The sequence below is a fragment of the Microtus ochrogaster genome, chromosome 15 (genome assembly GCF_000317375.1).
Source record: "Microtus ochrogaster isolate Prairie Vole_2 chromosome 15, MicOch1.0, whole genome shotgun sequence".
Taxonomy (NCBI): Eukaryota; Metazoa; Chordata; class Mammalia; order Rodentia; family Cricetidae; genus Microtus; species Microtus ochrogaster.
In genome coordinates, this window is record NC_022017.1 from 13269130 (window position 1) to 13285416 (window position 16287).

A 16287-nucleotide genomic window follows, 5' to 3' on the forward strand; every position below is an offset into this window, starting at 1 on the left:
TCTCTTCTAAGAATCTTGGCAGTCTTTACTGCTTATATACTATCGAGGAGAAAGGGGCCCCATTAATCTAGTCAATTTCAGGAACTTCCTGAAGCTATTTTGAGTTGTTTACTTCCCATCTTAATAAGTGCTCTAGGAAGAGAGAACACTCATGTTTCACTCCTCTCTTCTTGTCCTATACCTGAAAGAGCTTCTCTCCAAGATGAAGGTTTTAAGCTTGGAGGAACACATCATTCATTAGACACCTATTTCTGGCACTCCTCCATGTATCATGAATAGTGTGAGATGCTAGGCATACAAGGAGCAACAAAACACAGTGATCCCTGCCCCCGAGGAACATACAGCCTCACAGCCACACCACCCACTCTAGTGTCCCCATCTCTGTGCACGCTCTTCAGGAAAGGAATGGGACTCATGAAGTAACCTAGAGGGATATATTATTTCAGATGGGGGAGTCTGAGAGGAAGTGATATGTAAACCCATATCTGAACAGCAGTCATCCACAATAAAAGAAAAGAATGTGCATTCTGCAGGGTACCCACAATTATGAAAACCCTGGGAATAGTTCTTAGCCAGTTGGAGGCTGAAAGAAGGACAGTGGAGAAGGGGCATGAAAACAAGAGGCGGTTAGAGAGAAGATCCCGCAGGGTCAGATCTTGCAGGATCCAGTGCAGAGAAAAGTGGTGTGACTGGATTTGTCTGTCCAAAGATTGCCTTGGTATCAGCATAGAGTGTGTACCAGGGATAGGAGGGAATGCAGGGCCACAAGTACAGAGGATGGTGCAGTTGCTATGGGAGACAGGAGGACCATGGAGGGAGATGAACCAGAAAGACTTGAAAAACAATAACACAAATAAATGTTTTAAAATATTGCCATGGTAGATTTTAATCACACTCCTGTCTTACAGAGAGACACACAACTAGACAAAGAGTCCTGCAATTATTTTGACCAGGCCAGTCTATCCCCTGTGTGGGCTGTTAGCTGAGATCTAGTGACGACCGTGCCTTGCCCATAGCCCAAAGTGATGGACATTGATTTTTCTCTTTAAGGATTTTCTGAGAAATCTTTTGCACCTTCCACAACTTCTGCTCTTGTTTCAAGTGGTTTCTATTAGGGGGTTCCTGTTCGTGTCTCAGCTAAGTGCCTATCACTTGGACTTTTTCTGAGTCCTGATGAAGATGCAAAAATATGTCACCTGGCCATCAAACAGAAAGGATGTCATAATAACAGTAACAAGTCTCGCCTGTCCCAAAGCCAGCAACAAAGAGCCGTGACTGAAGAGCCCCACAAAGAGAATCCAGTTAGATCTGTGTGCCTGATGCCCTTGCGGATGAAAGCACCTGGGAGCTTGTTAGAGGCGGAAGGCTGAGTCAGAACCCCGCATTTTAATACGGTCCCTAGACAGTGCTCTCGGATTCTTAAGACTTCGAGAAGGGTTTCCTTCAATCACCCCAGACGAGCTGAAGGTGAGTGGGCCACGGCAGCTTCTGGATTTTAGAAATGACGTCATTTCCAGTAAGTGGGGGAGGAAACCACAACTGGTTCGACAGGAACTGGCTTTTCTCTGGAAGTTCTCTGTTCAGATGTCACGAAGTCACCTAGGGTGTGGCGGCCAAAATCAGGGACAGTGTGTTGGCTGCTGGCTGTTCTGCTGGTGAGAAACACGAGGTAGACAAACTGCCTTGGCTCTAAGAAGCTGGCATGTAGAACATAGGTAAGGGATAGGATAGATAGGGATCCTCATGCCCTTCTCCCACCTCCCAGGCGGCAGCAGCAGAGGCCAAAGAGATTTGAGCCCCGAGTGAACAGTTTGGTCTTAATCTTCCTGGTTCCCATGAGTCCCTGTTCTCCCTTAGTGTTTTAGGTGACTCCCTGTTCCCTTCTGAATTGAGCCCTGCTAATGGGCACAGCAATGCCCCTCAATAAAAATCCCTCACAATGGCTGCTACCACAGGATGCCCATTCTAGGTGTTTTGGGCCTAGCATCCCTGCCACCCCCAGGGAGGGAGTGAGTACCCACTCCTCCTAGGGCCGGCCACACAGACACCAGATATAGACAGGCAAGACTATGACTGTCTAGTAGACAGTAGTGTATAGTGCTTTAAGGCATAGCATCTAGACCAGAACCAAACTAGTCATCTCTGCCTCAGCCGGGGCTGCTCCTCCCACGGAATCAGCCAAATGGATGAAGTTTGTGGGCTGTTTAGAGCATATGGTTTGCAAATACTGTAAAACCAAACATCACTTTTGGCTTTTATTTACTGTAATGTTTCACATCTCCCACTACCAAGCTTGCTGATCGGGCCCACTTGGCCTCGGCTTCCGTTCTCATGCGGAAGGCAGGAGGAAGACCTCCTTGGCCCTTCTCTGCTCCGAGTCCCACTTGACAACCCCCTCCCCTCTGCCGCTCATCTGCTCTCCATCTTCTGACCCCTCCCCTGCCTCCCTTTCCCGAGGCTGCAGCTGCTCCTCAGGCATGCTCTGTTTCCCTGCCCTTCCTGGCTATTTTCTCTTCCTCTTAGTCTCTTTCTCCCTCTCTTTCTCTAAAGGGAACCCGGGGATCAGAGAATTGTTGAATCAGAGTCACAAGGGACCGAGTGTATATGCCACACTGCAGTGACTTGTGAGTCACACTGTTCTTTTATCGCTTCAGTAGCAGATGCCCCTCAGTCCCTCCCTAAAGCAGGAGGGGACACAGGGGAGAGGGCCCCTTGCCACATATGCCCCGCCGTCACTTGCACCCCAGCGCTTCTTTTTCTGTCTCAGAACACACATCCACACGTGACTACACCAACACCCTTGTAAGTGCCTTCTGTTGTGACATGTTTGCTTCCAGGCTCCACAACGGCACCGAGCTTCTTCTTCTCCAGTGTCCCTCCCCTCAGCCCGCCCTCTCTGCTCTTTCTTCTCCAGGGTGGGCACCAGGACACACAATTCGAGTTTGAGGTGACAAAGAAGGACAGTGTCAGTGGGGTTCCTCCTTCTAGGTGAAGGGAGGCCCCCAGAGGCTGAACATGCAGACGGAAGAGGAAACTCATATTCATGAAGCTCCTGTCCAGGGTTAGAGTCAAATATGTCAATCTGTTTATTGATCTGCAGTCTTGGCTTCCCTCTGGCAAAGACACCCCTCAATCACAGAAAATCAGGAGGAAAAAGCAAGAGCGCTCCACAGACACAACCCCTATAACCACAAAATGAGGCTGCTGACACATCCCACATTCTCAGCCAGGGCTTCTCCCTGCACTTCCTAGAATCTAGGCTACAGCTTTCTTTGCAGCCAGGAAAGCAGAAGTTACATTCAAGCAAGCCACAAGGGTCTGTGGAGAAGCCCTGTATTCCCTAGCACTTGTCTCTGTGGTGTCTCCATGTTAGAGACACTCTCTCTCATCAGCTACAGGGGAAGGGGATCACCCAATGGGCAGTCACTGGTGGAAAAGTAAAAGTTTCTGTCAGGCATTGACTAGGCCTGAGGCTTGTAAGGCTCTCCCACACCAAGCTGAGAAGACTGACCACGCCCTTGCCAGCTACCTGCTCAGACTTGCTTGGTGCCTGTGGCCCTGGATCTGCTAAACTTTAGTTCTCAGGGTGCAGTGCCTGCTCTGTGGAGAACAGAGGGGAAGCTACCCTGTAGATGGACGGGGCCAGGTGAGCTACCTAACATGGCCTACTCGCCAAGCCCAGCCCCGTCCTGTGTGTCCATTGCTGGGGTGTGACCTCTGCTTAGCTGCTTGCTCTCTTGGAAAGTTCCCAAGCCAGGAAAGAAGCTGTGAAAGTTCAAGGGTTGGGAGAAGTCCATTTTCCTGCCCTGCTCTCCGCTCCCTGCCCTCTCACACAGAGAAGAGCCGGAAAAGCACCCCATTCTTCCCTCGAGTTCCTTCTCATGCCAGTCAATGAACCAACCCAGCTGCCAATAAATTACTATTAGAAAATGTTGTGTGTAGCCATAGGCATGCATATACATGTTTTGTGTACACACGGGCACACGTGTACATCATATGCATGCATGTGTAGTTAGTTATAAAGTCCAACTCTTTTTCCCTTGTCCGTATCTTGCAGGCAGCTTCAGACAAAAAGCCTCTAGTCGCCCAGCGGGACTCATCGCATCATGGGAGCCACGTAGTTGGCAGGGAAGAGACCCAGTTTGTTGTGTAGACGGCCGGTCCACCAAGATGGGTTGGAGCTATCCAGGACTTCAACCACCTCCCCGCTTCGGAATCCCAGCTCATCTTCTTCCAGAGCCTCGAAGTCATACAGTGCCCGGGCCCAGCGCACTCTCTAGAGGGGAGCAAGAGACAAGCTGATGAGTTCAGTAGGCTGGTCTCTGGAGCAACTGTCACACAGGGGAACCATGGCTCTATCCTGAGTCCCCTGGGTCCTTCCAAAAAACTGACCTTGAAGCAATCTAAAGCAGAGTGGCTGTGCACAGCCCTGGGCCCTAGGGCGCTGGGACACTCACCAGCTTTGTTCTTGATATGGTCTTGCTCTGCTTTGGTGGAAGCTGGGCCCTCACATATGTCAGGCAAGTGCCCAAATGCTGAGCCTGTCCTGAGGCCAAGTGCACTGGGTCACAGGGACAAAGCTCACCCATCTCCCGTGGCCAGAAGAGCAAGAACAGGAACAAAGTTCAACAGTCAGACTGAAAACGGCAGCCTGAATGAGCCAGGCTGATCCCTCTCCCGAGAGGCCATCTCGTGCGTGCTCTCTGCTCACTCACCCCTGCCACCTGGAGTTGCACGGGGTCCGTATGTCTCCGGTGCATCAGGGTGGCATTCATCTCACTGCCGATGCTACAATGTCCATCATTTATGTCCAGGCTGCCTCCACGGCGGTCCTAGACACAGGTAACAGAGGGTGGTTACATTGCCAGCAGGGGTGTCTCTCACAGCCTGCCCCACCCTTGTGCCTTGCTTGGGTGCTGTCTACAGAACTCACACCTAAGAACTAACTCCCTGACCATCGTCCTTCATCTTGGAAAATGGACAGGAAGGAATCTGAAGGGATCTTAGATTTTAAAGGCAAGAATGATGGACTTCATTTACCCAATCAAATAGCAGTTATTTGGGGCATTGTGCACCCACGCTTCAGGAGTGCAGTCAATTGTCACCACCATCATTTGTGTGTACATATGTGTGAGTGTGAGGGTAGAGGCCCGAGGTTGACATTGGACATCTTCCTCTGTCACTCTCCATCCACCTGAAGGGACGTTACTGGACCTGGGACTCACTGATTCAGCTAGACTGGCAGGCTAATGAGCTGCTGGGATCTGCTATTTCTAACTGCTCACTTCAGCAGTGAGGTTAAAGATGTGTTTCCCTTCCCCATGGTGGAGGTACACACCTTTAATTCCAGCCCTTGGGAGGCAGAGGCAGAGGCAGGCGGATCTTTGTGAGTTTGAGGCCAGCCTGGGTTACAAAGTGAGTTTCAGGACAGGCTCCAAAGCTACACAGAGAAACTCTGTCTTGAAAAACAAACAAGCAAACAAAAGATGTGTTCCCCTATGCTGGCATTTATGTGGGTGATGGGAATCTGACTTCAGGCCCTCTTGTTTGCCTAGCAAACACTTTACTCCCACCCCCTTCTTTTCTTTGATTTTGAGACAGGGTCTTGCTTTGTAGCTCAAGCTAACTTTGGATTCACTATGTAGCCCAGGCTAGAGCTGGGCTCTTAATCCACCTGTCTTAGCTTCCTAAATGTTGGGGTTATAGGCAGGCACCACCAAAGATAGCTTGTATGGCTCTTTTCTTAGTTAAAAACAAAAATCAGGAACATTTACTAGTTTAGAGGAAGAACCATATACAGTAATGTGCTAAGTGAACAGACGGGAAAGTGTCCAGGCATGCCTGGGTAGGTCAGGGAAGGAGTCCGGGAAGAGGTGACGCCTGGGCTCCAGCTTGAAGGAGGAGTGGGACTGACCGGGAAAGATCCATCAGGCAGACAGAACAGCTTATAAAAAGTCAAAAAGAGAGAAAATGCACCGGACCATGCCAATGACAAAATGTGGTGCTAGTTGCTGGATTATGTTTGCATGGTAGTGGGGGCTGATAGCAGAATATGGGCCTGGGGAAGTAGATACAGGCAGCTCACACAGAACCCTGCATTGTCCATCTCCATAAGCCAGCTGCTATCCCGTCTGTAACAGGCAAAGGTAGATAAACAAGGCTCCGAACATTTTAATCCAGCTTTCTTTTCATGGGTTACGGAGAAGGAATTGGAATTCTGCTGACAGAATTGTGTGTGTGTGTGTGTGTGTGTGTGCGCGCGCGCGCGCACATACTCTCACTGATGGTTTGTGGGTAGTTTCCATCATGGGGCCCAGAATCCTTCAGGAGGCTGGTCTGGCCTGGGCCATGGGGTGGGCAGGTCTGCCTTCACTCCTTGCCCTGCCTCTCTCTTCTCTTCAGATACCTGGTGGAAATGGTGGTGCTGCAGATACCGCTGCTGTGGAGGAGGCTGTGACCCCGGTGGGAACGGAGGAGGTGGCTGCTGATGTTGGGGGTACTGCTGGGGACGGGGAGGAGGGTTGTCTGACAGCTTCCGGTTCATCAAAGGTCGGATTTCTTCTCCTACATTTCCACTTGGGTGAGGGCCTCCCTGGGACCTCCTGTCCAGGCTGTTGCTCCGGTGACCCTGGAGAAGAGAATAGGGGCCCCAGATTGATCCTTCCCCTAGACTTCCCTTCCCTGTCCCTGTTCTGGCAGGAACTGTGTGGTGGTGGTAAGCCTTGAAGGAAACCTAAGGTTTGAACCTCCACATTATCAAAGGGGGTCTCTGCATTCTCCAGCCTTCCCTAGTTTGTGAGTTCGGGCCTCTGGCTGACAATTTCCATTTGGTCTAACCATTTCCGTGTGGTCTCCACTCAATCCATTCCTACTGGGTTTGTTTTTCTCTCTGTAATTAAGTTTAAATATTCTACTTCACAGGCAGAAAGGGAGAGGTGACTTGAAAAGGACCCGTGTGCTATGGGGAAGTCAATGCTCCCTTCTGAGCCACCAGCTGATTTGAAGGCTGGATTCTACAATCATCAGAGCAGAGTGTGTTCCCACCCAGAGCACACAAAAGTGCCGAAGGAAAAAAATCCCAAAGGTCAACTGAGATCCTGAGATCCTGTGGATTATTTATTTTACAAGACAAACAACCCGCATGTTGCCCTACTCTTGACTTTGCATAGTCTGGAGCTGTCATTTACAGCCTGGTGACGCGGACTAAGACAGCAACATTCTGGCAGAGCCATGAAAAACAGGCCTGATGTCCCGTGAACCAGGAAGGAACAAGGCCTCTCTGCTCATATTGTAACAGCTCGTGAACCAGAAATACTTTATTGTTATTTTTATTTAACAAACAAATACATAGAAACTTGGGCTCTGTATGTGCTCGCACTGTACAAATATTAACTCATTTAATCCGGTTTAAAGAAAACTTTATACTGTCTCTCTTATCTCTGATCCCCGAATCCTAGAGAGTGAATACTTCTTTCCATTTCCTGGTTAAAACAAACCACAAGAGCTCCACTGACCTTTATTTGCTGAACTTCTGTGTGCTCTGATGGGAACACCCTCCTCTCTGATGATTGTTGCATCCCAGCCTTGAAAACAGCTGGTGGCTTACAAGGGCAGGTTGACTTCCCCAAAGCGCATGGGTTCTTTCCAATCACCTTTCCCCGGGGTTCCAGCAATGCTAGTGCATGCTTCTTCCTTTATTACACCTCTCTCTCTCTCTCTCTCTCTCTCTCTCTCTCTCTCTCTCTCTCTCTCTCTCAAGACAGGGTTTCAAGACAGCCCTGGCTGTCCTGGAACTCCCTTCATAGACCAGGTTGGCGTCAAACTCACAGAGATCCGCCTGCCTCTGCCTCCTGAGTGCTGGGATTAAGGGACTGTGCCACCATTGCCCTGCTTATTATACCTGTCTCTTACAGCCATGCTCTTTTCCCTTGAGAAGCAGTTTGTACTTTGTAGGTGTGCCCATGTGCACACGTGTGTGTGGGTTCCCTTGTGGGAAGCTGATTATCGTGTCTTTGGTGCCTGCCTGCCATGCCTCAGACTCTGAGGCAGGGGCTGTGATTATGCCACTCAGTCGTCACAAGGGTCCAGTGAGGAAGCGACTATTGTACTTTCCATGCCAAGATGAGAAAACACATTTTAAAAAGCATCCTTTTGTTTGTTTGTATGTTTGATTTGGCGGGGGTGGGGGTGGGGGACAGTGTCTTGCTTGCCCTAAGCTGTCCTAGCATTTACTATGTAGTCCAGGCTGGCCTTGAACTTGCAATCCTCCTGCTTCTACCTCCTAAGTGCTGGGTACTGTCATGTGCTACCATACCCAGCTTAAAGAAATGCTCTTTGTGGGGGAAAAGGGTGTTTTATTTGGGGTATCTGTCTGTATATATGTATGTCACGTGTGTTCAGGTGCTCAAAGAGGCCTGAAGAGGGCATCAGATCCACTGAACCTAGAATTAGTGGTGGTTGGGAGTCCCCTGACATGAGACTCTGGTCCTCCGGAAGAGCAGTAAGTGTGCTCAACTCCCGAGCCACCTCTCCAGGCCTCAGAAAGTGTTCTGTACTTGCTTAGGTGACACAGGTAGTTAGGAATGAAGTGGGATTAAACTTGTGCATGCCTGGGCTCCTGGAGGTCATCAGGAAACTGCCTGGTGCTTTAGTCTTGGCCTCTAGGCTACTCTCTAGTACTGCTGTCTGTCACCCTGACCCTTGAGCAGCTCCTGGGCTGGGCTGAAAGCAGAGATGTAAGATCCATGAATTCCTGATCAACAGCCCTCCAATGTGAGCTAACATATATAGTACATTTGTAGCTTGATTAGGAGTGAGGGAAGAGATGGGGAACATTAGATTATCTTACACTCACAACCCCCTCTTTATGCTGTCTCACGGGATGAGGAAGCACGATCTGAGAGTCCTCCAAAGCCACCCAGCTAGGAAGTGATCGGCTGTATTAAACATGAGATCTGACTTCAGATCAGGATATCATTCTTTTGGGAGGGAGTGACTTACACAGGAATCCGGGCTGCCTGAAATCCCTGGCCTGGAGTCTGTGGACCTGAGGCATACCTGATCTTCTTTGGTTCCATCCCGAAGGAAGATCTGCTTCTGTTTGGAGATGGAGGTCGTCCTGTAGTAGTCCACCAGCTTATTTAGGGATGGGAACTTCTCAGTCCACAGGAAGTAATTGCCCTTGTTGTCTCGCATGACTTTGAAGTGCTGAACATCGTCCTCGTGCCTGGGGATCAAGCAAACTCAGTGGTGACCATGTCCCTGCTGGGTGGTTGTTTGCAGCCAGAGATGAAGTTTGTTTGAGCAGGCATTGTATGAACATTTGGGGGGGGGGGGGGGGGACAGGGGAAGACATAAACATACGCCTGCCCTACCCAGGTAGGGAACCAATGACAGAAGAGAGTAAAAATTTCACGCAAGCGATGAACAAGTGAGTTTAACTGTGGCAACTTATGGTACCACGGACAATGTTCAAGCAGCTCCGGCACGGAAAGTGTTTCTTTTCCCCAGTCACTGTTAACTGCCTCCACATCTTGGGGTGGTGGCGGGGAGCGCGCCTTGTGATCTCCTCCCCATTCCACGATGAAACATTACTGGGCCTATCTTGTGTGGGTCTCACGTGGGTAATCACAACTGTTGGAAGCTCAAGATGGCCATGGCCATGGCATGCTATACAATGGCTGCTCATTCTGCAGCAGCAGGAGTAACAGATACAGGCAACCCGAACCAAGCTCTATAGCAGGCCTGTGGGAGGGATTATCAGCAGAAGACTGGGTGAGTATGCTGACTGCTTCTAGAACAATGCCTCCACTACCATTCTGGATTAGGTGGTCAGGCACATCTGTGCTGGGTTTGCAGAAATCAGATTTTAGCCATCTGAAAACAAGGGGTGGGGAAGGTTTTACCATCAGCTCTGGACTCACTCCACAGCCAAGTCATCTTTCTTGGTTATAAAGCTTTGGTTTCAGGGGTGGCACATGCCTTTAAGCCTAGCACCCAGGTGGCAGAGGCAGGTAGATCTCTGTGAGTTCAAGGCCAGCCTGGTCTACAGAGTGAGTTCCAAGACAACCAGTTATACAGAGAGACCCTGTCTTGAAAAACAAAACAAAAAATCAAATAAAATAAAGGTTTTTTTTCCCCAAACAGACCTGCATTTGCATGTTGCAGGTGCATGAGTATTAGTGTTGCCAAAGGCTGGTTCCAGCAGAAAAAGAGTTGACAAGGGCTTTGGAGAGCAGAGATTCATCTGAAGGTTAGTGGAGGCTTCTTAGGGATGGATTTAGGGGTCTGGGTTGGAGGGAACAGGAATTCTGGGCCTTTATTCTCATCTTTTATTTGGGTTCTGCTCCTATCCAAGGAAAGTCAAAGGTAGTACAGTCACTTTTTGCCCAACTGATTTGGGGTGGAAACTGACACATGGCCATTACTGCTGGTCTTCCCCAGGAGTTTGGGCACTAATCATGGCTTTTCTTTAAGACATAGTATCACCACTCATAGAGAAGGAAGTATTGCTTGTGTGTAATAAGTTTTCACTTACTCCCTCTCAGCAATCACAACATCATGTTGCTGCTTGACAAAATACCTATCCGTATACACATAACTTTATAGAAAAAGTAAAAAAATCAAAATAAAATAGGTTTGATTGATAAGGTTTATTAATAGGACAAAATTTCACTAATGAAGATCCAATGAGTTTAGAATTTGATATTAAATAATATTGGCTTGAGCCAATTTGTGATTGCCCAAGTTATGAAGTTTTAGTTCAGAAAAACTAGGAGTATAGGGCTAGTGACATGGCTCTGTGGATGTGGTGTTTGAATAGGAATGGCCCCCAGAGGCTCATATATTTAAATACTTAATCACCAGTGAGTGGCACATACGATAAATAAATACGTTCTTTACATTTTATCAAGGAGTCAAGGTAGGTGATATTTGCAAGCATGCTTGAGGTGCACATGCCTATAGATGGCTGGCCCATCATTTATTCGTCCCTCTTACCTACTTGTTAAAGATCCTTCCTCTCTACATAACAAAGCAGCTACGGTTTATCACAAGAGATAAGATTTCTGCACAGGAAGCAATAAAGCCTCACACTTTTTGAAACCCATCAGCGAATGCAGGGCAGCGCTGTCTATCAAGTCACCAGGCAGGAGGTGTGTCCTGCGCAGGCTCCAGCCTTCTCCTCTGCTAGGAGCTGTAGTTCATGCCCTTTAGTCGGGCGGTCATCAAGTCTGACCTGCAGCCTTTGACACGCTGACCACACTCACTGGGTTCAGATCTGGGGTTTCTCAGTGTAGGTCTGTGTCATGTCCTTGCCTGGACTGAGTCACTTCCTATAAGAGTTACAGTGTCACAGTTCTTTCTGATCCCCTCACCTGGGGCCTCCCTCAACTCGGCCCTGCTCTTCTCAGTTTTGCTTTGCCACGACCTTGCTGTGTGAAAGCAGCCTGGCTCTGCCCAGCAGCTTCCCACAGCAGTGACTGGGGATTTCTGCCTTTCTCTCACCTCTCTTCAGCCCTCTATTGACAGAAACAGGAAAGGTCAAGGTTTGGACTTGCAGACAGACAGTTAAGTGGGCGTTCCTTTCCCTTCTCCCTCCCCTCCTTCCACAGACCTCCTTGACATCTGTAGACTGTGTTCTCTTCAGAGCACACATATAAAGCAGAACAACTTGCTTTCTGGAAATATCTGGGCCAAACAAGATATTTTTTTTCCTTCTCCAAATGGTTCTTAATGTAGCTCTGGCTGTTCTGGAACTCACTCTGTAGACCAGGCTGGTCTTGAACTCACAGAGATCCGCCTGCCTCTGCCTCCTGAGTGCTGGGATTAAAGGCATGTGCCCCCTCACTACTACACTAGTACATCACGCTGAACAGAAGTCAGTGTATGGAGGAGTTGAGGACACATGTTCTGGGGAGGAAATAGTAACATAGTTAAAGGGATGCCACCAGGCTTCTGATCACCGGGGAACCTCCCAGCTTCAGCAGGAGCAGACTGAGAGGGGTCAAAGTGGGCTTCAGAGTAGCCAGTACCTGACAGAGATGGAGAAGTCTCCTGGGGAGCTCTGGCTGGCCCTGATGATGAAGAACCCAATTTCCTTGCCCATGAGTAAGTTCTCTGCTTGATGTCGAGAGAGGCCTTCATGGAACCACCTGTAGCAAGAGGGCAAAAGAGTTCTCTGAGACACATGCTGGTGGCAGGGAAGGAGAAGGGACATGGGAAAGAGGTGACTCAAGGGAGGAGAGCCGGGGGCCTTGACTCAGAGTTTGCAGCACTTGGTCTAAAACCTAGGTCTAAAACCTAGCGAAGGCACTCCTCAGCTCTCGGGGAAGCAATGGGCCACTCCTCTGGACTTGCTCTCCTCCTTCCTTCCCTCCAGAAATTTCTCTCTAGCTTGCAAAAACTTGAATCCTGGAAGTCTGCTGCTGCAGAGCAAAATGGGGCCACGTGGAAGTGACTCCCTGCGGGATGCAGCCACCTGCCACGAGGAAATGACAGCAGAGTGGATATATGGGAAAGAAAAGGGCCACTGCAGGCATGGAGGCAGGGCTCCAGGCCAAGCTATAGACAAGACCTGAGCACCACTCCCTTCCCGAGATGTCAGAGGCAGGGCACTTTCACCCAGGCACATTCAGGACAGGTCCAGCTCAGGGGTTCAGGCTCTTTGGGCTGACATGGGAGCTTCAGGTCTTTGACTGCTGTGTCCAGCAGAAACTGCCAAGTGTCCAGGAAATCTTGCCTACACTTGGAGATGAGAAAGTCTAACAGCGGCTCCAGACAGCTTCTTCGACTCTTTGGTGAGCCAATCCCTGTGCTCTGAGGTCATCCCCTACAAAAATCCAGGCTGGAAACGTCTTTACTGGGGAAACAGAAATGGAAGAGAAACCAAATTTCCCAGAGCACAGTCAGGGTGGCAGTGGTTGGAATGTCAAAAAAAAAAACAAAGCCAAAAATCAAACACACCAGGTAAGGGGAACAGCGGCTGCAGTTGCTGGCAGGCGATCACAAACTCCTCTCCGCGCTAGAACAAGGGTTTCCATCTCAGCTGGCAGAGGTGGGACCCCATCAAACTGCTTCTACTCTAATTGCTGCCATCAGAAAGCTAATTAATGCCCACGTCCCTTCAGGACAAATGCACGGCAGGCCTCAGCTTCCGACTCCTTTGTGTGTTATAGAATTTGAGATCCTCGACTCCGGACCCAGCTAGCAGGAGGGACACTCTTCTTCCAGACCTGAGCGACAGCAGATGGTGGGTGGTGCTCAGAGGGCCTGAAGCCTGGGTTTGCTGGTGTCTTCTCCCTCTTCAGGGCTGAATGGTTGACTGCCACATGTAGAAAACACACATCGACAGGAGGCGGATGCTAGTGCGCTCCGCGGCAGGGAAGATTTCAGCAGAGGCAACAGGCAGGTAGGAATGTTTAGGAAAGCTACATTCTCTGACTAGAATTAGCAGGGGATTTTTTTTTAAGATTTCCAAAAATTGACATTTTGTATCAGACACAGGAGGCCAGGCTTTCAAACGTCCTTGTTACTCAAAAGCTACTCTCTCACTTATTTGATATTTCTTATTATTTGTTTTGTGTTTTTCTTCTGGTTTGAATTGGTTAATTAATTACTTTGAAAGAGGGTATCTCTATACAACCCTGGATATTCTGGAACAAACTAGCTGGCTTGAATTTAGAGATCCACCTGCCTCTGCCTCCTAGATTGCTGGGATTAAAGGTGTGCGCCACCACAGCTCCGCAGTCTGACAGCTTTTATTGACCATCTTGGAACTCATGGGACCATTTTCTTGGAGCTAGGAAAACAGTGGTGAACAGAACAGACAAGCGACTTCACTCTCAGGGAACTGACATTCTAAGTGGCTCCAGAGACACAGGATAAAAACAGAATAATCAAAATGGCAGGCCCGGGGATTGTGAGCCAGGAGAGAAAACAAAGTGGACAGGACGCTGGGGTGGGAAGTCATTTAAAATGGTAGGGGGAAATGGTCCCATCAGCAAAGTACTTGCTTTGAAAGTGCGACAGCTTGACTCTGATCTCTAGCACCCATGTAAAAGCCCAGTGTCGTGATGTGCCCCTGTCATTCTGGGACTGGGGAGGCTGATATGGAAAGGTCCCTGGGGCTCACTGGCTAGGCAGCCTAACCTAACTGTCCTGTCTCAAAAGAAGTCAATGATATTCCTACAGGTGACACATAAGGTTGTCCTCTGGCCTCCACATGCATCCATAATCACATACACACACACACACACACACACACACACACACACACACACACACACACACACACACACACACACACACACACACACACACTGGGAAAAAATGGTAATAAGAAAGGCTTACTGGAGAAGGGTGGGGGTGCGGAGGACCTAGCAAAGGAGACTGAAGAGAAGCAGCTAGGGCACTGGAGGACCAAGAGGAGGGGGACCAGCAGACCAGGAGGCACTGCGGATGTCACAGAAGATGCACCGGTGGGAAGGAGGTCCTATCATGCCGAGAGGATGGCTGAGAAAGGACTGCAGCAATGTGCAGCTGGCTGGGACCTTGCTGACAGGAGTCCTGGGGGAGCCACGGGGATGGGCGGGTGGAGTTGGAAACAGGGAAGGCAAATGCTTTTGAAGAAACGAAAGGAAAACTGGAAGGGGTTGCAACCAGCAGTTTCTTGGTTTTGTTCCTCATTTGTATATCTCACTGAAGACGTGCACGATTGCCGCAAGCCTGTTGGTTGACAGGAACGCTCCAGCAGAGGGACAGAAAATAGAAGGGAGGGAAGAAGATGTCTCTGCTGGAGGCAGGGCAGCTGCATCCGAATGTGGCTGCAGGAGGTGCTGGTCCAGGGCAAGAGGTCCCGAGGGAGGGGGAGGGACCCAAGGAGCTTCTCTTTTGGTGCTCTTCCCTCCTACACACACACCTGGGAGGAAGGTGGCAGAGCTGAGAGGTGGGGGAGAGTCACTGGCATGCAGTGGCCACCTAGCAGATTATAGAGGCACTAAGGGACCATTGAAGGTCAGTGGTCAAACTTTTGGTTCAACTGTCTCTCCTGGGTCATGGAAAGTGACACCCGGTTAGAGTCATCAATACTACTACGATGTTTTATAAAGGCTATACTCTTGAGGCTAGACCCTGGCTCTAAGACAAGATTAGATTTCTATCTAACCCTGTGGTCAATTCTTGAGACAAACACAGCCCAATCTCAGTGTTTCACTTCCTCTTTTTGGAGGGAATCTCCCTTCCCCCTCCCCTCTCTCTCTGACTGGGGTGAACAAGCAGAGACTGTTTGGGATCCCTGCTTAGGGTGGAACACAACCTTAGGCAATCATGGAGAAGAGCTATGCAGGAATGGCTTTTGAAATGGGATGTCCAACAGCGCCCCCTGTGGAATTCTTGGCGGTTCTGTCACTGCATTCATTATAGGTGATTTTTAAGTTAGAAGTTCATTTTTTATATAATTTTTTTTTAAGTAGGCGATCCATGCACGCGGTGTAAACCTCAGAAGGGACTGTGATACCATGCAGATAAATCTTCCTCCCACCCTGGCCTTCCGCTGTGAGGTTCTGGAGGCTGGGGAGGGAGATCTCCAGAGGCAGCCATTTCTGACAGTTCCTTGGGTATGCATGGATAATTTTAGTGATGACTGAAAAAGTAAGGGGAGCATGTGTGGGTAGACCCAGCCTGGCAGGCTGGAAATACTTACTCAGGAAACTGGATATCTATAAAATTCTTAGGCACATATCCTTCTTGGCTTCCGAGCTCCGCCTTGAGCCACTCCTCTTGGTTGCTTAGTATCTGGGGGGGGGGGGGCAAAGGACAATGATGAGAGGACACGAAGGGACTGTAGGGCAAAGAGGAATGAGCCTAAGGCACCGGATAGGACATCTGCTCTAGGGCTTAGTGGGGAAGGAGGGAGCACCACGGGTCAACTCTCTGGTTATTTGGCTTTTTTAACTCCGTTATTTTTCTCCATTCAAGGCTGCTTACTCAGGTCACCCCATCATAGCTCAGACCAAGCACTCAGACCATGCCCTGAATCCTTTATTACAATTTTAGTGTTTTTGCATTTATTTATTTATGTGCGTGCACGTATCTGTGTGTGTCCGTGTGTCCACAGCATGTCTATTGGAGTCAGAAGACAGCTTTTGGTGGCCTTCTCCTTCCTTGTGGGTCCCAGGGGTCGAAGTCACTTCCTGAGCTGTCTCATCAGCCTCTGCTTCATCAGTTGATTTTCACGTAGCCCAAGCTGGCCTGGCACTCACTGTAGAGAATGGCTTTGAACTCTTGATC

The 16287-nt window shown here is 49.3% G+C and overlaps 1 protein-coding gene across 1 annotated transcript in view; it reads right to left on the reverse strand.

Moving 5' to 3' along the window:
• Positions 1–3110: 3110 nt before the first annotated feature.
• Positions 3111–16287, reverse strand: part of Grap2 (GRB2 related adaptor protein 2) — a 21624-nt gene continuing 8447 nt past the window's right edge. The window contains exons 2-7 of the mRNA XM_005354171.2: positions 15701–15792; positions 12033–12152; positions 9058–9226; positions 6407–6628; positions 4716–4832; positions 3111–4276 (exon numbers count right to left, since the gene is read on the reverse strand). Coding sequence (XP_005354228.1) covers positions 4097–4276; positions 4716–4832; positions 6407–6628; positions 9058–9226; positions 12033–12152; positions 15701–15792 — 900 coding nt within the window. The 3' untranslated portion in view covers positions 3111–4096. The remainder of the gene's footprint in view (positions 4277–4715; positions 4833–6406; positions 6629–9057; positions 9227–12032; positions 12153–15700; positions 15793–16287) is intronic.